General features: G+C 52.7%; 1 protein-coding gene across 4 annotated transcripts in view; it reads right to left on the reverse strand.

The window, feature by feature from the left end:
* The window catches only part of abr (ABR activator of RhoGEF and GTPase), an 87,815-nt gene that overhangs the window by 2,742 nt on the left and 61,255 nt on the right, over positions 1-23,818 (reverse strand). For 3 of the 4 annotated variants that reach the window (XM_067256798.1, XM_067256799.1, XM_067256800.1), the window contains 5 exons: positions 2,555-2,614; positions 2,124-2,233; positions 1,860-1,999; positions 1,117-1,251; positions 835-940 (listed from right to left, as the gene is read on the reverse strand). In XM_067256798.1, the coding sequence (XP_067112899.1) occupies positions 835-940; positions 1,117-1,251; positions 1,860-1,999; positions 2,124-2,233; positions 2,555-2,614 (551 nt within the window). Of the gene's footprint in view, positions 1-834; positions 941-1,116; positions 1,252-1,859; positions 2,000-2,123; positions 2,234-2,554; positions 2,615-11,194; positions 11,808-23,818 lie in introns of those variants that run through there. The other variant, XM_067256801.1, reaches the window with a different exon arrangement.

The raw sequence follows: 23,818 nt of genomic DNA on the forward strand, positions 1-23,818 counted from the left end.
GGATCGTTTGGAGAGTCATTTGCTTGACTCTCCCACGGATCCTGAGGGGGGAAACCATGCCAAATTTGATCTTTTAAAAGCCTGGTGGGGACTGTAGTTTTTTTATTGCAGATGTAAATAGAGTGTGTTCAGACCAGAAACACTGGTGCTGCTGACAGAAACCTGACCCAAGAAGTGTCTGACAGGACGCCAGGGATGTCGCTGGGCCTGGTTAGTGGTTCCACTCGAGCCAGGCCGACCTCGACCGTGCCCCTCGGTCAGGAGGCACTTTTACGGGTGCCCGCGTGATGTCATGCGGTCTGGTTTCTACACTGTCTGGTCTAAACCGGGCACACGGTTTGGCCCTCGACCACCGTCACAACTCAAAACAAGGCGGTTGAAATATTTTATTGACATGTTATGTTCCTGAATGGGTCCAAGTCTGGCTCCCTAACCTTCAGTCTAACCACAGGGGGCTGACCTGAGACTCAGGCCCAGACCGGACCAAATGCCTCCCCAGGGCATTCGCTGTGTGGGTGTTAGCGCTGGTGGCTACGCGCTAGCAGAGCCCTGGAGACCTCAGCCCCCTGATGTCTTTTCCCTCTGCCCCCCCCCCCTCCCCCCTCTCCCCTCTCCTGCTGGGCCTGCCACTGGTGGGGGTAGCGGAGCGGAACGTAAGCTCCTCGAGATCGTAGTTTAAGAGGACGTTTTGTTGGAACTTATCGCACGCAAAAGCGACCCTGGCTCGACAGCTCAACTGTACCCTACTCAGAACCATTTAGTGTACGGCCGAGCGTCCACAGTTTGACACTTTAGTGGGGGTTTGCGTTTGTGTGTGTGTGTGTGTGTGTGTACCTCTTGAGATGCTCTAGCAGGCTGAGGAAGGTGATGAGGTTGGGGTCAGGGAGAGACCGCAGCAGGTGCATCATACAGTTCTCCTTGGCCGCAGGGTCAGACAGAGCTGGGGAGGGGGAGAGAGAGAGACAGAGAGCGAGGGAGAGTGGAGAAAAGAAGAAGAAAGCACAAACATAACAATATGAACCATCTTAATCCCCTCTAGAACGACGCAATACCACATCTGGTCTTGATCTAGAAGTTCCAGAGGTGGTGCCTGGGCTGAGGAAGTGGAGGTCCTACCTATTCCCTCCATGAAGGCTGGGTACAGACGGTCTGTGAGCAGGGGCTCCGGAAGCTCCCGGAAGTAGAGCTTCAGAGTCCCTGCGATGGCGTTGATGTCCATGTCACTCAACATCACCAGGATGTCTTTGGTATCTGGGGGAGAGAGAGAGAGAGAGAGAGAGAGAGAGAGACAGAGAGAGAGAGAGAGAGAGAGAGAGTGAGCAAGAAAGTGAGTGGGAGAGGGAGAGTGTGGTGGGGAAGAAGTGAGAGAGAGAAAGAAAGAAAACCAAAAAAGAAAACAAACATATGCTTCAGAGAACATCGAGAACATAGGACGACAACCGCCGCATTCCCTGAGCCTTCTGGCTCCAGAGATGACATAGCAGTGTTGTTGAACCCAGAGAACAGCCAGTGATCTCAGAGAGACATGAATGCAGGGTGATATTAGGGAGGTGGGTGGGGCGGGCCTTGGTTGGGGAGGGGGGGGGGGGTGGATGGGTGGGGTGGGGGTGACTGTGGCTGGAGACTCCCAGTGCAGCCAGCTGACAGCTGCAGCTCCACAACCATCCAGCACTGCCCTTTCCCACACAATGCGCCCCCCCCCTCCCCCCCGCCCCCCCGCCCCCCCGCCCCCCCCCCCACACACACACACACACACAAGATGGAAATAGAGGCCAGTTCACATAGGGAGGACTAGTTCATGTGAGGTTTTTATGTGTGCGTCGTGATACAGGGGTGTGGTTCTGGGGCGGTTCTCTTACTGGTGTCGAACGCAGCCTTGAGGGCCTGGATGTCCGTGGCCACCCCTGAGATGCGGTAGATCCCCACCTCGTCGATCCCCCTCTTCTCCACCTCCTCAATGCACTGGCGGACGATGTAAGGCACCTTGGAGCGCTCGCGCCTGTGGGTGGAAGGGGGCAGAGGAAACCCTTTCATGAAGACTGTTGGTCCTGTCCATTCATCACCCAGAGCTGTGTCCACCGTGAATGGCCAGGCTTGTGAGTGGGGAGCGAGGGCAGACTTACTTTGTCACCACGCTGATTTTGACTCCGAACACCCCACTCTGCTTTTTGGAGGGCGTTCTCTTCAGGCTCAAGTCGCGGCTGGTGAACTTCATGGAGAACTCCACTTTGATCTGAGGAGCGACGAGTCACAGTCACGATGCAGCTTGAACAACATGTTGTCAATTTAGTGCAGCTGGAACAGCACAATGTTTCCCCCGAGGGATTAATAGACTATTCTACTCTAATGTCCAGAAGTGTGAATGGTTATGGTGTTGTTGCTGTGGATGTCTCATGCAGCTGTTTGGAAACACTAGCTGGTCTGCAATTACAGAGCTGGCCAACCTCTTCAACATAATGGAGCATTGCCCAGCACACCATAACAAGATAGTAACCGCTTGTAACTTCCATGAATGGAATCTGAAGGGAATCCAGTGATTGTTGTGTTCTCTTACCCCATTCATCTCTATGACGTCCATGTGCCAGTTCTTTGACTGCACTGTCTGAGGGTCCAACTACAAGATACAAAAGAGACAGAGTTTTGAGTTTTTAGTCTCTCCACACTAGATTTGATGGCAGAGAGCATGTACATAGTTCTGTAGTGGACATAAATGAAGAATCAAATACTGTGCATCCTATGGACCCTCACAGAAAAGACCCTGTTGATCAAAGGCACCCCTGAAGAACTGCTTTTGGTTTCTTGACTTCCTGTCTCACCGGCCTTCTCCATCTCTCTGACCTGGCCCTGTGCCTTCCCAGGGTTCATTGCACTACAGGAAGCGGTGCGTTTATCAGGACACAAACATCTCCCTGACACCTGGCCCACATGTCTACACGCCTGCACCGCTGAGAGCCCCATCCTCCTTCATGCACCGCCAACAGAACCCGGGCCACGCTAACGTTTTTCCGACCCAAGACTCCTCGACGTGGATCCGAGGGCTATTTTCGACCCCTACGTGAAGAAAAAAAGACCCCATTTTCCATTATCCTCCCCCGGTGGAAATTCCCAGACAGGATTGTCTATATTTAAAAAACTTGAAAATCCCTGGGAACGGCAGATGAGTTTTCTTTTTTTTTGTCACTGCATTTTTTCTCTCCCGCTTATTCAATTTCCGGGAGAGGGGACATCTGATAAAGTTAAATGTGCTTTGCCCCCTGTGTGGAAGGAGCAGAAGTGCACTGTGGGTAATGTGCCCCCCACCCCCCTCTCTCTCTGCGGGTGTGTGCATGTATGTTTGTGTGTGTGTGTGTAGACCGTGTACATCGCGAGGCTGAGAGGAGCCTCTGTGCTGAAGGCCGCCTGAGGCCTGTGTGTCTGTCTCTAACCTAATGATTGGGATTATCTGCATTAAAACTCACAAAAGCTCCTCTTTCACACATAATGAAACAAGCCATTGAAAAGGCGCCGCGGGGCAGACGCACGGACGCTATCAAATACACCTCCTTTCACTCGGGCCTAACAAGAATCACATTGAAAGAGATGGACATAAATCACCGCCGCGCACCCAGACAAGGCTTCTTCAATGAAAGCCACACATTGAGGAAAAATTCCCATAGCCTAAACAGTGTAAGCAAGGATACACAACATTCATTTCATGGCGTTAAGCTTGTGAGGAGATGAGGTTCATCCTGTAGGCTTTAGCTGGTGGGCTTCTGGGCCTGGGGTTTGGGTGGCTCTGCTGAAACGCTTGCGAAGCAGAGAGGCAGGGGCAGAGCGCCGTACAGGACAGCCGTACTTTTCCCAGTTGCCCCTTGGCTGTCTCTGGGAGAAGCGGGCCACCGTCTCTCTCACAGTCTGTAACCCTGCTCACAGCTCACAGAGCCTGGACCGCAGTTCCCATGATGCCCTGCGACGATAGCTCGGTTATATGAAAGATCGGCAGCCATAGGCTAGAGGCATCTTGCCTGTCTTAGAGTAACTCTGGTTCCTAGAATGTTTGCTTAGCTTAGACATGAAACACACACACTCACTCCCACACATCCATTTACACACAGGAGCCACTCTGACTAGCTAAGACCTTCTACATTAGTAGGTTAATGCATTTTATAGGCTGATTCAGCAGCTTTCACTGTTTCACATAATTACATTGTTATGTCATTACTAACTGCCTTGATTATTTGCTTGCCTTGAAAGCACATAATACTTTATTGCTAGGCAAGCGCAAGGCCAGCACACTTCCCTTATCGTAACAGTAGACCAGAGCCCTTACACATTCCTAGGGGGTATAATTAATGACCTAATAAAAATCTCATTTTTGCATCAGTTGCTTGGACTCCAATTACTTTTAAAGCTCATTTTCCCCCATCAGGGTTTAGGTTGTAGACGAGGTAGTGGTAGATCAGTGGTGCTGGCGCCTTGCTTAGGTACTGGCAAGAACCGAGCTGGGCCGGGAACCAACTCACACACACACAGACTGCTGAGACCTCACCCTTTTCCCCCTTTCCCCTCCTCTCCTAATACGGACTGGAGAACGACCTCTCTCTCTCTCTCTCTCTCTCTCTCTCTCTCTCTCTCTCTCTTTCTCTCTGTGTCAATTAAACTCTACACACTCCTCCACAGACAGTATTAAAAATGAATGGAGTCAAATTGGGTTGTAAAAATAGCCGATTCCCTTTAAGGCAACGGGACGCACTCGCTGACCCTGTAAGTGCTGCCTCGTTCCCCCTCTCCTCCTCAGCTCCGTGATTAAAACCTCCAGGAGGAACCTGCCCCCCCCCCCCCTTCCACCCCCCCCCCCCCATCCCCTCTCCCCCTCTCCTTGGGAAATGAGCAGCATTAAAGGAGGCCGCAGGCTGCATATCCATAGGGTTACATGTGGAGCTGAGAGACTCATGGCATGAATGTGTTCCGCAGTGTATATTGCATCCTACTGAGGGCCAGGAGGGGAGCAGAAGATGAGCCGGGATGAGGAGACGGCTTTGAAGTCGGGAGACGGACTGATCTCTGGAATGGAAAGGGACTTGGGGGCGTGCCTGGTTGGCAGGGAAACAAAGGAGAGGGTTGGGGAGAGGGGAATCACGAGATTATTTGTTGACTGACAGCTGAAGGGGCCAACCGGAAGGGAAGAGAGAGGCAGGTAAACGGAACAGGGATTGGAGGACTTGAGGAGTTACGGTTGAAGCCTTTTGTGTGTCCGTCCCAAGTGGATGAATCATGGAGCTAATTTTACTCTCTTCGGAGAATACTGGCACACGTGTGTGTGTGTGTGTGTGTGTGTGTGTGTGTGTGTGTGTGTGTGTGAGAGAGAGAGCGATAGTGTGTGTGTGTGTGTGTGTACATGTGTGTTGAAAGAAAGAAAGAAAGAAAGAAAGAAAGGAAGGAAGGAAGGAAGGAAGGAAGGAAGAAAGAAAGCGGCCTGCAGGATATAAGAATATCCTAAACTGAGATGGTTCCAATAAGGAGCTCATCTCAAATCCTCTCCGTGCTCTCTGAAACAATGAGGGTAATGAGCCTTGGGATAAAACTGAGAGCGAGACAGAGACAAAGAGGTGGGAAGGACCGTTGGAGAGGGACAGAGAGAGGGAGAGAGAGAGGGACAGAGAGAGGGACAGAGAGAGTTCATGTTTCGTGCATGTTTGACTGTGTTCTGATGAGTTTCATTTAACCAGCATAACGCCACATTAAATAAGAACACATTGTTCTTTTGCTCAAATCCAATGTGTGTGTATGTGTGTGTCTGATTCGAGAGCTCAGCTGTGGAAGCTAATAGTCCTTTACTCTATATAAATAATCCCTGTCTATATCACCTGGATGACTAGGCACACACGCACGTACACACACACACACACACACACACACAGGGAGACAAATCAGGTATATCTGAAGTCATTGCTCAGCTATGCTTGCGAGCATCACATGGGACAACACCATGTGATGCATCCAGCGAGTGCGTGTCGGCCACATGTTCACAGGAACTAGCCATCCCAAACACACACACACACACACACTCTCACACACACACTCTCACACACACACACACACACACAGGACAGGAGGAGTTAGACTAACAGATGCCAACTCCCCTCCCTCAGTCCCCTGAACAGGAATCTGTACTAAGCGCAGCTCGACTCTCGACTCACTGTCTGCTCCCCCCTCACCCAGAAACCTGCTTTTCACATCCACTACTGCAAGGATGGATGGATAGATGGATGGCTGTAGGCCGAGTAGGAGAAGGATTATGAATGATGCATGTGAGGCATTGAAGCACGTAATTGCTTCGGCTCAGACCAGAAAAATACAAAACATGTACTGTATAACAAATGTGAATTGCACATTATGTACAGTACATACATACGTATGCGTGTTCAAAATGCTTAACACAGTGTCTGAACACGACGACACGCAAGTGGAATAAATCACGGCGTAAATGTACGCGTTTTGATTAAACAGTTAATCTTAATTAATCTGTAGTTGCATTATGGGAAACTTAATGCGGTCTGGCACCGATATTTGAAACAGAACTAATTATTGAAAAGTTTGAACTTTTGATGTTTGGAATAAATTAATTCCTGCAAGTATTGTGTTCCCATGTACCTTCCCATGACTGCTCTCTGCTTGATTAAATATTCATTCCGTGAGTGACTATTTTTAATTAGCCTGTTCCAATCCTTTTTAATTAGAAACTACCTCCAGTGAATGGATCTGTGATTTACATGCGATTAAAACACAAACATTATGCTACTGCTGTTGTCCTGTATCGCCGTGGCGATAACGATGCCGTCAGCTGACTCAACGATGTCAGCGGTGTGATGTCAACAAAACCGAGCAGCTGTGACTCCTCTTAATCAACGAGCTCCCACTAAATATAGCCCTGGTTAAATATGGCAGCCACGCATGCAGGAATGTACACATGTTCCTCAGGCATGGCGTGATGCACCGGTTAAACGTGCGCTGGTGATGTCACGATGGGCCCCGCGAGGCCTCTCGACTGCGGTTGCTGCCATCTTCCTCGCGACCGGGGGTGTGAGGGGGAGGGACTCCCAGCTATGACTGTGAATGGCTGGGTCCGTCCTCTTAAGTCAGCGGACGGGGGGTTGCGTAACACCCAGAGGACGGCGACGCAAAGATCAGATCACCGCTTCCCGAGGACGGACCGGGTACCACGGCGAGGGTACTTCACAATCCCAGAGGTTCGCCACACCAAGAGCACAGGTGGCACAAACCCTAGCAGCCATCGTTTCGGCTTTCCACGACGTTCCTGTTGCTCTTGGAAGGAGAGGGGTTTTTCGTTGGTCTGCGTTGTGGGAAAGTCCTTTAGCCAGAACTAAGTATTCCATTCTCCAGCCAGGTTCACTGCTTGTCTAACTCAAACAGCACACTGCACAGCCACAGACGCGATCTACACCGCAGTGGCCCCGTTCGTATATATCTGAACCAGGCCTGTAGATGACAGAGTCCAGGGTGGACTGTACCAGTCCAGCAGGCGGATGCTAACGAGATAAGCGCGGGTCGCCCAGCACTGATCCTGACCAGCAAGGGGATGCTAATGAACCCACAACCGCGGGCTAGCAACGAGCTCCGACACTCCGCGTGCTAATTAAGACGATCCAGGATCAGCCCTCCTCCCGCTCGTCTCTCCAAGGCCCTGCTCTTTAGCCGGGGGGCGACGGGTTTGAACCGGGGCCCCGGGCTGCCAGAAGGTCATCCTGGGTACCAGCTAGGGGATTCTACCCCCCTGGTCCCACCTCCCCTTCCCGCCAGAGCTCATTAGCCAATCACAGAGGGTGTCTGAAGGGATGGATGGTGGGCAGTAAGGACCCTAACCCCCACCACCTACAGTAACGGGCAGGGATTTATATGCCCTATAAATAAGCCCATTAAGGGGCTGGCTAGCATTTTAGGGGCCTTTTAAAGAGACGCATGAGGATGAAACTGTAATATGTCATCTACACTAATAAGCATACTCAAATGGAACACCATCCGTCTATGTGGGCTGAAATATGATTATGGGAAGGAAGGAAGGGGAGGGAATTGGTAGATTGGATTCTCTAGCATGTCCTAGCCAGCAGGCAGTAATCCTTTGTTCCCGCTCTTCCTTCCGTGGTCATAATGAGAGAACAACGGGAGCGCCGTGGCAACGCCGACGGAGGATGCTGAGGAGAGGAGCATCACATCTGACGGCAATTAAGGACACGCGCAGAGCGGCTGAGGATCTGGTATCATTATGCAGGCCAAGGTCCGAACGTACCGTACCACGGTCAGGCTTCTCTGCTCCAGCCCGAGTTCTACCTCCCTCCTCCTTTACCTTCCTCCTCCTCCTCCTCTCCCTCCCGTCTCCTCAAACACAAACACACACACACGCACACTCCTTCACGACCATAAACACTCACTCTCCTTTCTCTTTAACTTTCTACTCCTCTAACGGAACAAAAACACACATTATGCAGTCTGACTAACACCCTTACCCTCCCTCCATCCCTCCTTCCCCTAACAAATCCTTCCTCTACCCCTTCACCCCGTTGGCCAGTCTGACAGGGTTTATAATGGCCATACCTACTGTATATGACCCCCACCCCACCTCCCCAGTCCATTTCAAAGCCTGCTTCCTCCCTGTGCAGCAGGATAAATACAGCTGGCTACAACTCCAGACTTTATGACCCGGGGTTAGAGGGCAGCAGGAACTGAGCTCTCATTCATGGACAGGTCCAGGTTGGGCATGATGCTGTCAAAGCCGCATTCGAGGTGGAAGAATGGGACTTCATACTACGTAAATGCAGCACGCGTGAGAGAGCCAACCATGCTGGGGTAGAACTGGGGTGAGAGAGAAAGGCGAAGAGAGAGAGAACGCAAGAGAGAGGGAAAGAGAGATAGAGAAAAACAAGAAAGAGGGAGAGATAGAGAGAGAGAGAGAGAGAGAGAGAGAGAGAGAGAGAGAGAGAGAGAGAGAGAGAGAGAGAGAGAGAGAGACGAGAGGAGAAGCTGGCCGTCAGTGAGGGGGCGAGGACGTTTGCAGGCATGTGTGTGAGAGAAGACAATGGCGGCAACACATTATGAGGCAAACACAGTCCAAATCGGACACTCATGTGAATGTGATTAGTGTGATTTAAGTGGCCAGAGAGCCCGAGAGAAACCCCCTTAAATAGCATGTGCACCGCAGATTGTGAGCATGGAACATAACATGTGACCAAGTGGAAGACCGAGCACTAAAAGTGAAAAGAAAAACAGGTTCAGAACGAAGTAGAATATCCCTTTGCTGCAGAGAGAGAGGGGGGGGGTAGAGAAGGAGGGTGATGGGGCCGGGGGTGAGGACAGGCCTGGGACGAGCGCAGATCGATGCAGTGGAGCTGGGGGGGGGGGGGGGGGGGGGGGGCTGTGTGTAATCTCTGTCTTATGAGAGTGGCTGTGTGAGGAGGCCAGGACGCGGCCTGTATTGACCCCGTCTGTCTAAAGTGCTGAAGCAGGCCTCCGCCGGCCCAGCCCTGCGCACACACACACACACACACCCTTTGTTCCAGCACACATGGAAGCTTATTGATGTGGATCGCCATTACTGCTGGCCATGCAGCGGGGTGGGGGGACTGTGTGAAATGACACGTCGCTGCACTGACGCGTGCACACACAAACACTCATCTATAATCCTCACGCCAACGCATTAGTCACACCTTTACGGGAGGAACATGCAGAGACTCCAAACAATCCCAGAATCCCCTGTCTGTTTGAAATGGAATCTCCCAAAGCCAATCTCCCTCCTCTCACACACGGGTCACTACCCGAAACCTGCAGACAATCCAGGGTAGACCTCAAACAGCAGTCCTCTGTCAGCCTGTGTTTTTGAGAGGGAGTAAGTATAGCCTGTGTGTTGCTATACTTATGCATGTGCGTTGCTGTGTGTGTCTGTGTATCTGAGTGTGTGTGTGTTCCCAAAACAGAAGAGTCAGCCAAACTCGTAAGCAGATAGCATATCACGGTTCCACTCCAGTATGTCATGAGGACGGGGGACGGGGGGGTGACACTAATGGCTGCCATGCTATTCTTATGGAATGTGTCGGTGAATTTGTTGCCCCCCAGGTACCAAGATCCCTGGCGGAGGGAGCCGCCATGGTGACCATCCACCCCTGTCGACAGCACACCTCTGTGGGCACAGATCGGAGACCAGGCCCTCTCACCATAACATCCATACCTGGGAGGCAGTGCTTGCAAAACAGACCTGAGATCAGAGCGGACGCAACCTGACTCGCTGCTGTATCCAAACAGACCAGCAGAGGGAGCACTCCTGGCAGTATGATCACATCACCTCCGGTTAGCAGCTTTGCTATTATGGAGAAGAAACATCATCGGTACTGACAGTACACCAGGGGAACAGGGGGGTAGGAGAGTGGTGGAGGGTAAAGGGGGGGGGGGGGCAGGCAGAGGGAGGCATTCTTATCCTCGCAGCCATCCGAACCTCAGGAGATTAAAACCGTTTCTGCCACAGCTGTAAAATTACTCAGTGAGACATCATGCAAGCCAGAGACACGCACACATTCTGACCGCTGGGATCAGGTTTTCCTCCGAAGGCTACTGTGAGCTAGCATCTCGTCTTTTCATTATTGTTGGCAACTGAACATTTCCCTCGAGTATGAATGAGGTCTGTCACCAGCATTCCGTCAGCATGTACTAGCACACAGGAAACAACAGTCATTCAACCCATGTCAGACAAAGCTGATGGAATCACAGAAAGATGTTTGTGGTTTCTAACGACCACAGAGCAGGGAAAACCAGGCAGTACAGAGAGACAGAGCAGAGAGAGAGAGAGAGAGAGAGAGAGAGAGAGAGAGAGAGAGAGAGAGAGAGAGAGAGAGAGAGACGTAGAGAGAAAGAGGAGAGAAATACAGAACAGAGTGACAGAAAAGGAGAGGAAATGACAGACATGCACCAAGAGACACCAAAGAAAGAGAGATAAAAGAGAGAGAGAGACCGCACGCCAAAAAAAACAGATGGCAGTGACATGTTACAGAGGGAAAACATCAAAACATGACATGAAACACTGACACGGAGAGAGAGAGAGAGAGAGAGAGAGCGGAGGACGAGAGAGCAGGAGGAAAACAAGCACAAGAGAGGAGAGAGGAGAGAGAGAGAGCTAGAAAGAGAGAGAGGGAGGGGGGGGGGTCTACACCTTTTGTCTGAGGAGCTTGCTGCGTACGCGGCCCCATAGCTTGGCCCCTGTGTTGGTGTGTCTCTTGATGGCAGGGGTCTGCTGCTGGCCGATGCAGCAGTGCTCCAGGCGCTCGCACACCGAGTTCAGGTTCACGTCGGGCACCAGGATCTCCGTCATCCTCCCTGAGACGCAGCCACAAGCCTCTGGCCCCCGGGGAGGGGGGGACGTACGGATCTACCGGGGACTAAACTCCCTCTGGTCACCTCTCCTCAGCGCCCCGCCGACCTGACGCAGCGCAACACGAGCCTCACGCCTCCTCAGGAGAGCGACAACACAGCTGGAACGACTTTCACTAACTTGTAAACAAGGAGAGGACAAAAATGTCTTGCGTAGTTTGGATATTCTCACCCCCACAAAAAAAAAAAGAGGTTGAAATTCACCAAAAAACGATTTGGGTCTGAGGTAAACCAAGAAGTCTTCTTCACTCAGTGAGAGCAGAAGATCCCGGCCATAGCGATCCTGAAACCTAAAGATAATCCCTCGCTGGTTCCTCTCTGGGTTCTCGTTCCACAGTCAGCTGCCAGCATCTCCTCAGCTCACAATCTCATTCCCAGCAACGCAAACACAGACACGGAGCTAGTGAGTGAGAGGGAGGGAGGGAGAGAGGCAGGATAGAGAGAGAGAGAGGCGGGATAGAGAGAGGCAGGAGGGAGGGGAAGAGCGGGAGGCAGGAGGGTGAGTGAACGAGCAGCTGCCTTCACCAACCAGTCCGGCTTCTCCAGATGTGAACACACCTCCAACCAAAAGAGGGAGGGGGAAAGAGAGCGAGAGAGCTGAGTGGGACAGAGAAAGTGAGGAAGAGAGATGACGATGGAGACAAAATCCCTTCCTCTGATTTGCAGCTAGCAGTCTCACCCCTGTCAACCTCTTGCTGTTATTCATCACCAATTCGGGAAATGAGCAGAAGAGAGGCAGAAGGAGAGGAATGCAAGAGAGAGAGAGAGAGAGAGAGAGAGAGAAGGAGGAGATAAGAACATGACAAAGAGTGAGATTTAGACCTCATTAGAACTGACACCAGTTTTATACCAAGCACATCTAGGAGTTAGACAAGGCAGCCAGCCCCTTGACATCACCATGCTGGTAATAAGAAGGGACGGTTCGATATCTCTACCTAGAAGAAAGCTCACGTAATGAGCTTTCTTCTTCACGTAGGAGCACACACATTTTCCCAGAGGATTTGTGCGAAATTTAAAAACAATGAAAACGGGGGTGGTTCCGGATCTCTCAACAATGACAGCAGGCATTTTTCCTTCTTTTCTCCCTCTCTTTCCCCTCCCCTCCTCCCTCTCTCCCTCTCTCCCTCTCATAAGCCGTGCACTCGCTCCAGATGACTTCTCCTCCACACATCCCCCGTTCACTTGTTGTGTGTGCAGTACGCGTGTGAGTTTGTGTGTGTGTGTGCATGCTCGCGCATCTACAAGACGTGGGCTAATTGACACAGTGTCTCAGCCGAGCCGGTTAACCCTTTCCCCTCCCCCTCCCCCAAAGCTGTCTGCCCGCATCAGAAAACCACTCAACCCCCGACCACTTGGGAGAGCGGCGGCATGGAAACGCCATCCATATTCAGCCTGGCCCGTCCTTTAAAAGGGAATATTCCTGGGCCGTAATGGAACGACGCGAACATTGAGGCTTGCCTGTCATTCTTTTCTGTCCCCCCCCCCCCCGTCTGCCAACTGGTGAAGGCCTAGCGGTCGGACGCAAGCTCTTTCCCAGAGACACGCTTATGACGAGCCCGTCTGCTCGCGACTGAGGTGAGACCTTCCGTGTCCTCCGAGGCTGGGCTGGCATCTCCAGCTCAGTGACTCACACAGGTGGGCCTGCGGCGCGCCAAAAACATCCCCTCCTCCCTAACCCAAAGGCGGGAACGGAGGAACGCACGGTAGACACGAAGGGGATGATTATCTCTCGGAACAACGGCGAGATGGCAGCGCGGGCCGACAGGGGGCTGAAGGTGGGCGGGCGGATGAGTCACGCTGGATACCAGCTCCGGCAGCCCCCCTGCCGAGGCGGGCTGGGCGGACGAGGTCCGCCTCAGGCCTTTATCGCGAGGCAAAACACGGACGACGTCCGCAGGTTTGCTGCCGCCACGGCATGTCACAGCTAGCCAGGGAGCAGCGTGTGGTTTTAAGTCTCTCTGTGTATCTCTCTGTGTCTGTCTGCAACGGTGTATCTCTGCGCCTCTCTGTCTGTCTGTGTGTGTGTGTGTGTGTGTGTGAGAGGTCGAGGCCATGTCGGAGTATCCAGTCAGCCTGCACTCCTCAGTGCAACTCACTGCAGGAGTATTTTGAAGTGTAATGGAAGCGAGAGGCGCTCAGCCTGTGCGTCACTTCTTGGAAAGAATGTCTGGGAAAACTGGTGCTTCAGAGGGGGGTCGGGAAGGGGGGTTACTACGCCTTTTTCACAACACAGCGAAGCAGGTTCTTCCTGTAACTACTGAAGTGCTGTGAAATGTACCGTCTGGGAATGGCAAGCTCTGATGCCACAGCATTTATGAGGACAGAGATCTACCTGTACAACATTACATTTAGTCATTTAGCAGACGCTCTTATCCAGAGCGACTTACAGTAAGTACAGGGACATTCCCCCGAGGAAAGTAGGGTGAAGTGCCTTGCCCAAGGACACAACGTCATTCGGCAGAGCCGGGAATCGAACTGGCAACCTTCAGATTACTAGCCCGATTCCCTAACCGCTCAGCCACTTGACTCCCCACAACACGTGGAGTTAAAGGTAATGTTAAATGTACAGAGGAGCAGATCCCTGCGGTGAATGACAATGAACGGGCCTCACCCGAGGAACGAGCGCGGACGTGTGACAGCTGCAAGCACGTACACGCAGGAGCCAAACGCCGGTGGAGTCGTCCGACCGAGCGAGCGAGCAGTAGACCTGCTGCTCGCGCCTGGAAAAAAAGCAGGGAGCTGCCCCCGTCTGCCCTGTCACCATCAGAAACAATGGGTTCTCATTAGGAATCCTCTGATAGACTGAGATACAGGGGGAGGGGGAGAGAGACAGCCCCCCCCCCTCCCCTCCCCCACAAGCGTCTTATCAACCGGATGACACCACATCAAAACTAAAATCAGTCAAGTCAGCGCCGGTGCTTCGCCTCAGAGTGTGAGGGCGAGGACCGGATGTTTACCCCCCGTGACGCTTCAAAAGCCTCTGCGCTCCCCCCCCCCCCCCCCCCACCCCAACCCCCTCAGGGAGGAGGAGAGCTCGGCGGAGGGCTCTGATGTTCCTGTCATCATCGCACCGTCTTCTCTTCTCGGTTTGGGGCTTGAGGTGCAAAAGGAAACAATGGCAAATCTCTGAGGGTGTTGTGTTGAGTACTGTGTGTGTGTGTGTGTGTGTGTGTGCGCGTGAGAGGGCTTCCTCATGCCAGATAAGTGTCAGGAAAGGACAGCATTTTCATCCACATCACCGCTGTGCCGAAGTTCAACGAGAGTCCATCTCATCACATCGAATCTTGTCAATGACGTCACTCAACCATATACACGTCCCTGTGCCGTTCCTTCATTGGGTCCTCATGGCTTATTTACAGAGTTCGTGGCATGTTTGCTGTACGTAAGAGCAGAGAGGAGTGTTTGCATACGTTCACACATGCATGCACACACACACACACACGAGCAACACTCCGTGGGCCTCAGCTGACTCCATACATGACATGTAAAGACATAATAACAGGACAGGGCTGTGCAATGATAATGTTTGTGTGCACTGTGTGAAGTGGAATATTCTAAAAAAGGCTGACAAAGAGACAGAGAGAGGGGGCAGTGAGAGATAGGGAGAGTGAGAGAGAGAGAGAGAGAGAGAGAGAGAGAGAGAGAGAGAGAGAGAGAGAGAGAGAGAGAGAGAAAGAGAGAGAGAAAGAGCATATGGCGTGGCCCCGAGTGCCTAAACGCTGACATCATCACCAGCCTTTTCTCTTAATTATATATGGGTAGCGTGGCACTGCCCTCCATAAAGCTGCTCTATATGAGAGGGAGTGAGGGAGAGGCAGAGAGAGTGGGAGTGAGAGAGAGAGAGAAAGAGAGGCAGAGAGAGAGAGAAAGGCTAAACTAGGTAACTCGGTCCGGGTCTGGCCTTACGGCCAACCTGGGACACCCTCCAACACCTCAGTGAAAACATTTGACTTTCAGCTCCATCCCCACTGTGCCTGTAGAACAGCCTTGAACAAGCCTTCAATCAGGGACACAGGAGGGGGGAGTCTGTGTGAGAAGCTAATTGGTCCCCAGACATATTATGCAAAGTGTGGTGTAATTATCCATGAAACCCAGGTACCTGAATGGTCCTTTCCCTCTGCTCCACCGAGAAGCCAAACTGTCATGGCTTTATTAATGTTGGTGGCGATGGAGAACAGGTAGTGAGGGGTGGAGGAGAGGTGTGGAGTGGAGAGTTTTAGGGTGGCTTGGGCTTGGTATGGAATGTGTGTGTGTGTGTGTGTGCGCAGCGAGATCCAGTTTGGCAAGAAAGATCGGTTAGCACATCACCCAAACAAAGCTTAATATGACTCCCAAGGGTGTGTGTGTGTGCAGTTGTTGTCCTCCGTTGACAAATCGTGCTGTGCCCGTGCTGGGACTCACCTTCGCAGCGGTACATCAGAGAGGGGGGGTCAGTCTAGCCTCTCTAATGAGGCACCTGGCAGGTAATTACCATGATCATCACGGCTCATAACAAATGAAGAAAACCTAATGAAAGTAGAGATGATTTGTTGCTTCCTCATAAAAAAAGGACAATTGTGCTGTGGATCCATTAGTTGGGCATGTATGTGTGTGTCTGTGTGGAGGGCATGCGAGGGGTGGCAACGGAGCATTGTGATTGGTCAACGTGCCGGCTGGGTAACACAGATAGCTATGAGCCATATCCTGAGCGGATAATTCGATCAGTTTTAATACAGGACTGCGGTCACCTCTATAAATACTACACTGAATGTCTCTCTCTCTCTCTCTCTCTCTCTCTCTCTCTCTCTCTCTCTCTCTCTCAGACTGTACACACAGGAGGGGGGAGATGGGAAACTTCAGCACTGCTCACTATCACAATGGGCTGGGGAAGTGGTGGTGGGGGGGGTGGTGTGCGGGGGTGGTGAGCGGGACCCCAGAGTGAGGGGGATCATGGCCTTGTGGGGGTTGTTCTGAGGATAATCTCCCCCCCCTCCCCACTCCTTTCATCTGAGAGGTCCAGGGAGTATCTTAGATTAACCACTCCATCATGACTTGGAACAAAAGAAGAAAGAAGAGAGAGCTCTGAGTCATCATTAACATGGAGCCCTGTGTGTGAGGGAGGTGGGGAAGGGGGCGGGGGGGGAGGCGGAGGAGCGGAGGTGGGATGTCTGGAGGGGGGGGGGAGGGGCGTGACTGATCATCGCCATGTCCTGGGGGGCCTCACCTTCGTCAAGCCGTTACCATGGAGATTCTGTTTGCACTACTGTGTTCGCTCTGCAAGATCAATATGCTGTTGACCGGAGAGAGAAAAAGTGACAGAGAGAGAAAGAGCGATTGAGATAGAGACAGAGAGAGACAGAGACAGAGACAGAGACAGAGACAGAGAGAGAGAGAGAGAGAGAGAGAGAGAGAGAGAGAGAGAGAGAGAGAGAGAGAGAGACAGGCAGAAAGAGTGAGAGAGATGTGGGTGGTGATGCAAGCGCAACGGAGGAGTGGCAATGCTCCAAATGAATGGCCAGGCTTGGCGTGAACACTGCAGTGGTTCAGATGCCATCTTTAATTCATACACACCACCACCATGGAGTCTAGTCTGCCTGAGTGCTCCTGGAACAACGCTATGGCATGCAGCAGGGGATTATGGGTAGACGTGTGTGTGTGTGTGCATACTGTGGATCTGCATGAGTGTGTGTGTGTGCGCAAATACATTAAGTCCCCTGGGCAGCGGGGAACCCCCACTCCATGTGCCTCTCACACACTACACACACATTAATCATGCGCCACCGATCTGAAAAGAGGCACACTACCGTGGCGACCCACTCGACCAACCAAACTCCCCCTCCTCTCTTATCACCCCCCCCCCCCCCCCGATCCATCAGCGTAGGGTACACAGCCACCCCTATGGGATGACAAGTACATACTGGATGTAGGGAGGGGAGGGGGGGGGGGGGGGGGTGCAGTAGGTGCCTGGGGGGCTAGACGTTCAGTCACGCACATCTTCTGGGGCCCAGAGTTTACCCCGGTGCCCCTCCTCTCAGCTCTGTGAACGCCGTGCCCCCCTGGACTGCACCGGTCCGGGGCTCGCATACCAGAGGAGCACGCTGGAGATCCGCTTCCTCGTAAGGAAGCAATAGGAAGTCTTCGGATTTCAAGCCGAGGGGCATGAATAGGGGTCGTGGTGGGGGCCCCGTAGAGCGCGGTGGGGGGGGCGCCCATCCACCGGCATCGGTGAAAGGCTCACGTAGGAGGGTGGGGGAGAACGGTAACAAAACTGTCGCAGACCCAAAAAACTGGGGAGGGGAAGAACGCGGTTGAAGCGGAGTCGGAATGAATCATCCTCACCTCAGAGGACTATTTAAAGCCATCGAAAAAGACAGGCACGCAGGCACGCAGGCACGCCATGTTCCCGGCACCGTACCCCCGTGTGCGACACGGTGCCTGAGCGACCTATCAGACGAGGCCTGGCGTGGCGTGACCTACTTCCTGGGACGAGCAGACTCAGACTCCCAGGAGCCTCACCTCACCTGCTTCAATAATGCAGCCAGGCAACGGAGGGACGGGCCCGCCTTTGTGCCGCCTGACTGGGCCTGGACAGCCACGGGACCGGGGAGAGGCTGGGGGTGGGGGGGGTGGGAAGAGGCTGTGGGCTGGTGGGAAGAGGCTGGGGGCTGAATCACCACAGGAAAAAGGTAGAAAGAACTCCTTCTCCTCTTCACGCTCCTCTTCCTCCCTCTCCTCCTCTCTCTCCTTATTCCACTGACGAGGAAGTAACTCTGGACAGTAGTTTCCACTCTTAACCAATACTTGCTGGTTGATGATGGGATTAGTGGGCAAACTATAATGTCTACCATATGAGTCTGGCTTTGCAGCCCTGGTGGCCTGGTCTTCTTCAGGGGCCGAGGCAGTCCTGGCCCCCATGCCCAGCCCCCACCCCCCCCCCCCCCACCCCCCAGGACCTCTCCTCCAAGTATAAACACGGATCGGCTTACTGTAGTGAGAGGGAAGGAGATATCAGGGGTGGTGAACTTCGAACTCCACTGGTGCTACAGTTCCTCTCCTGCACACCATGGGACGACCCAGGCACCGAGAGCAGACAAGCAAACAATCTCCACACCGCAATCCGACCCGGTTGAATCCCCACCACTAAAGGCAGCGGCTCGGATGGCCAGTAGGGGCACCCCTGGGGATGTTTCAATTCTGTGACCCCCCTCCTGACCTCCCTGTCAACCCATCCTCCCCCCCGTCCACCCCCCCCCTGCACGGCTTCCCACCCAGCTCAGCACGCCGCTCCGCGTTCCGCCTCTCACCACCCTCCATCCTCCACATTACACGACACATTACATAACTCCCAGCCCTCTGCCAGGCTCACATACAGACATGATGTGCCGTACCTTGGCAGCACACCTCACACACACACACACACACACACACAACCTCCCTCAGAACACCCACCAGGCTGTTTGAAGCGGTATGGTATACAGCAGGTATTAGGTCTAGCCAGCAGGATAAACCAGCTCTGATCCTTCGGGAGACTTTACCCTCTGATTCAGATGACTTCACGCACATCACGACTGTTACGCAACACGCTGCTTGGTGCAGGATGATGTGCAACAACAAGAAAAGGCACCAAAAAAAGAAAAGATGACTGTGGAAGAAACACCAGAGAGGGAAAAAGCTACAGTCAGGAAAATGTAGGCTCTGTTTTCACCCCTCAGAGGGTGTAGGGTCAGGAGACCTCCTCCCAAGCCAGACCTGGTTAGGTGTGGCTGAGACCTATCCTGTGTCCCCAGAGAGCCGGGGAAACCACAAGCTGTTAGTCAGAGGGAAGGTATTTGACTGACGACCCCTTTAACCCTCCAGCCCCTGGAAGGAACCAGGGGGTGTCAGAGTGGCCTGTTAGCCCACCTCTCAGAGGACTTTGACAGGTGACGTGGAGCCAGGTGTGGGGGTGTGGGGGGCGTAGGGGGTGAAACAAACAGATGAAAGCAATTACGTTCATCATCATCAATTAATGAGTGGCGGCAGAGGGGCCCAATGGAGAGGTCCCCCGGTTTGGGGATCCAGGAAATTGAAGAGTAATGGCTCCCATTATTCCAAAGCCATGTGGTTTGCTAAAGAGCAAAACAATACCACTCAGAGGTCATTAGGCACCGTGGTGCCGCACGTCTGTCTGACTGGTACGACACACACGTCTCATAGGGGAAAAAGAAAATGTGTGTCCCCGGAACTGTAAATAAAACAGGCAAACGACTAGCCATCTGCGCGGCAGTGATACCAGGACGTGATGCTAGGTGAAGCTGACACGGCCCAAAACTAGAGGAACCCCAACTGAAACGACTCCCGCTGACACCACATAAATGGCAGGGAAATCCGATCGAGGGAGCCGGATTGATCTGACAGATTTTAAAGAGGAGGGAGGGGCTTTCCTGTGTTCAGTGGCCAGGGAAGGCAGCAGGGCTGGGACTGGACTAATCCTCTCATCTCTGTACAGCCAGGGCCCTGGGTGTGGGGGCCCACCTCTTCCCACCACGGAGGCAGAGCCTGGGCAGGAAATGGGTAATCTCCCCCCCATCCCCTGGAGGGGAAGTCATAAACGGGAGATCAAAGCCCAGCACTGCACTATGTCTGGCTATAGGAGCAGATGTATGTGTGAAGACTGGAACAGGTGAAAACTCCCTGCTTAGTGTTAGACTGTATGCTGTTGTAGTGTGTGTGTGTGTGGCGCCTGTGTGTATGTGGTTCTCGTGTTGGAGTGTGTGTGTGTGTGTTTATGACTCTCCTCCGCAGCGGATGGCCAGCTCCACGCTGTGAGGAAGCATCCTCGGTGACAGGAATCGAGAAGCGCGCGACGGACAGTCTGAAGGGGCCAATCAGCTCCCGGTGACCCGCGCAAGCCCGGTGTTTACACAGCTCAGACAAGCTTCAAGAGGACCGTCACGGCCACCCCCGCAGCACAAGGCTAACGGTTGTCAGCACTCGAACCTGACTGTGTGTGGAGAGCCTACACCTGCTAGTGACACACACAGCCAAGCCACCCACAGAGCTAGCGTGAGCCTGCCTCCATAGCTAGCCTGCAGGCTTGGCTGAGCACCAGGGCTGGGTGTGTTGGTCCGGAAAAGGGGACAGACTGACCTAGTCCACATGGAATATTCATGGATAGGGCCTCTTCCTCTCCTGTCAGCTCGCTGCCTTTGCCCTTTACCTTCTCTTCAGAGCAGCGTTGCGGAACGGACAGGAGAAAGGTCACCCAGGACCAGCGTGACCTCCAGCGAGGGCTCGGAGCACGGAGGAGCAGCCTTACACACGCCCGCATGAACACGAGAGAGGGGAGAGAGAGAGAGAGAGAGAGAGAGAGAGAGAGAGAGAGAGAGAGAGAGAGAGAGAGAGCCCAACACCTCGCCAGAGGCTGTTTACACAACCGACTGGCACGGCAGTACTTAAAGAACAGTTACTGTTCCAGTGAAGAAAGACTGCACTTGGTCCTTTAAAAGGGACGCAGATTTGGCCTGATGAAAAGTCGGCGACCTATCTGTTTTGGAACTTATCTGGAATATTTTCATCCCTTCCAGTTCTGCTGGGTCATGAGGAGGAGGATTGTGAGTCACTGTTTGTTTGGTTTGGACTGGTTCATCTCAGGAACATCCTGTCAATCCAAAGTGTCCGTCAGTCATGGAAAAAACAGTTTAAACTCCCTTCAATCCCCTCAAAGATGTGAGTCCCAAGTCTCCCATCTGTGCCTGTGAGGCAATGTACCTTCTGTTTACTAGGAGGTCATAGGTCGGCCTCCACTCCCATCCAGAGTGATGTTATTTTGATAGATGACTACTTCGGAACTGCTCTTTAGCCAGAAAAAGGATCTTCTTGTTTTTGTCAGTTTTTGCCTGGGCAGGCAGTTTAGGGTTCTGCTCACTCATACGAGATGGGCTGTCAGGGAGCATCAGGGTGTGTGTGTGTGTGTGTGTGTGTGTGTATATATATATATATATATATGTGTTTGCACATGAGCAAGCGTGTATGAGAGTATGAAACTGCTATGGCCTGACCCATGTGAACCATGAGTGTGGCAATTGTTTGTGTGTAGTGTGTGTGTATGCGTGTGTAGTGGAGCTGGGGGCTGTCTACATGACTCACACTAAGGTACTGGAAGGCTAGTCTACAACTCTGGGAATACAGACAAAGCAGCTCGACATGAAAGCCGAGACGCATGGAACTATAAGCTGGCCATGTTTCTCCAGCCCCTTGGTATGGTGCGACATCTCAGCCCAGGGTAGCCAACCAGGAACTTCCATCACAGGCCCGTTCCCAAAAGCCTCGCCTCCGCGCTTAGGGGAAGGGGGAGGGGAGCGTTCAGATCCAGCCCACGCAGAAAGACCCCGCCGCATCCCAGAACGCCAGGGACTGTTTGTTATCCGTCTAGTTTGGAAGTCCTTGGGCAAACAAACACCTATGACCGCACTGATACCAGGAACACCCTGACGTCTAACTAGCTACTGAGACAGAGAGAGAGAGAGAGAGAGAGAGAGAGAGAGAGAGAGAGAGAGAGAGAGAGAGAGAGAGAGGGAGAGAGAGACAGAGGGGAGAGATAGAAAAACGGAGACAGACAGAATGAGAGATATTGTGATATTTCATCATGTCCTGTACCAGGAAACAAACAACCATTCAAGGCTGCACGGGGCACAGAGAGAGACCGGCGTAGACCACGACACCACAGATACATCCTGTACCTCTCCTCGTTCCCAGAGCTCAAATACAAAGACTGGAGGCTTGAGAAAACATCTCGCCGTCGATTCAGAGTGGATCGCAGACAACGTCGAGGGCGAAAAGAGGTTTGATAACCAAATGACATTTCAGGGTGAATTAAAATACTGCTCTGACATTTTCTCCCAAACCTCCCCTCTCTCTCTTAAATTCTTTCGTCGAATCAAAGTGAAAACACAGAAGACAGGAAGAGCCTGTTGAGATAATGACTAAGCCTTTTACTTCATGAATGTGAAATGTAACCTTTCCTCTTCCAGCACACTCTCTCTCTCTCTCTTTCTCTCCCCCTGAGAGCCACCTCACGTGGAATACTAAAGAGGGTCGGCACGAAGCCTCTACCCTCAGATATCTTGAGGCTTAAGCCGCCATCTTTCATTCGCCACACGAGGTCCTTGAGACGAAGAGACGACGGGACATCCGACAAGAGCCGGTCCTCCCAAATGGACGGCTGACACCCAGGCTGACCAGACGAGCGTGACGAGAATCCAAGGGGAACTGTCGACTGGAGACCTCTCTGACACGGACAGACACACACGCATCTCCGAAGCCTTTTCAATCATTGGGAGCGACGCAGTGGGATCACCTGGGACTTCCGCGGAGCTCGCCTCGGTTTATACAGGGATCTGACTGCTCACTGGTTGGATCGGAGAGAGAGGCAAGAGCAAATGACCAGTGAAAGGCTACAAAGCGCAAGGGTACACACACATTTTTGAAGTACAAAAACAAACACACAGTCTGTGTTCTGTCCTCCTGACAGGAAGGGCAAGGCCCGGTCCTGGTGCCCGTGAGATTGTGACTACCAGGCCGTCCACACACAGCCACAGCCCCACCTCATGTACGCACGTCCAGGCCCGTCACCCGGCACCACGAAACTATATGGCAAACCAGTAGCTGATGCCGATCAGTCACCGTGTCGTAAAACCAAGCTGTCCATTGCCGTCGGAAGACACTCCTGTTTGGCTGACGATCCTTCAGAAGGCGATCCTGTTTGACCCCGTTCTGTTCCCAGGAAGTCCTGCCATCGTCCGACTACAGAGCCTTCAGACAGCCTCCAACGTCTACAGCGTGTGTGATATTCATCTGGAGCTAAGCTAACAAGACTGCCTGTCTCCATGCTAAGCCCTGGGATACTGCTGTGTGCGCGTTTTCAAACATCTTCTTGGTAGCATTCTCTCTCAGCTGCTATATGTGTGTGTGTGTGTGTGTGAGAGAGGTGGGGAGAGTGTGGGTGTGAGGTGGGGAGGGGTGAAGTGTTTGGATGTTGAGATAAGTGTGTGTCTGTGTGTGTGTGTGTGTGTGTGTGTGGGGGTACCTCAGGCACAATAGTTAATCCTATTCTACAGGCCCTGAACATAAGGCTGCAGCTGATAGTCTGGCATGACTGGGCAGACAGGATGGCACAGGGACTGGCAGAGTGACTGTGCCCAAACAGTCTGGTACACACACACACACACACACACACACGCACACACAGGACAGTTTGTAGTCTGAGAACCGAGATGTGTCTCAACCGCAAACAGATGATTCAAGGTAAGAGCCTTTTGCATTGCAGTGTGTCTATTGTTCTCGAGGGACACACACACACACACACCCAGGTGTCCCAACGTCAAACCTGCCGTGTAACTGACTCTTAGCTTGTGATTCATGACAGCTGTGATGTCACTGGCATTTC

This window comes from Osmerus mordax, chromosome 19 (genome assembly GCF_038355195.1).
Source record: "Osmerus mordax isolate fOsmMor3 chromosome 19, fOsmMor3.pri, whole genome shotgun sequence".
Taxonomy (NCBI): Eukaryota; Metazoa; Chordata; class Actinopteri; order Osmeriformes; family Osmeridae; genus Osmerus; species Osmerus mordax.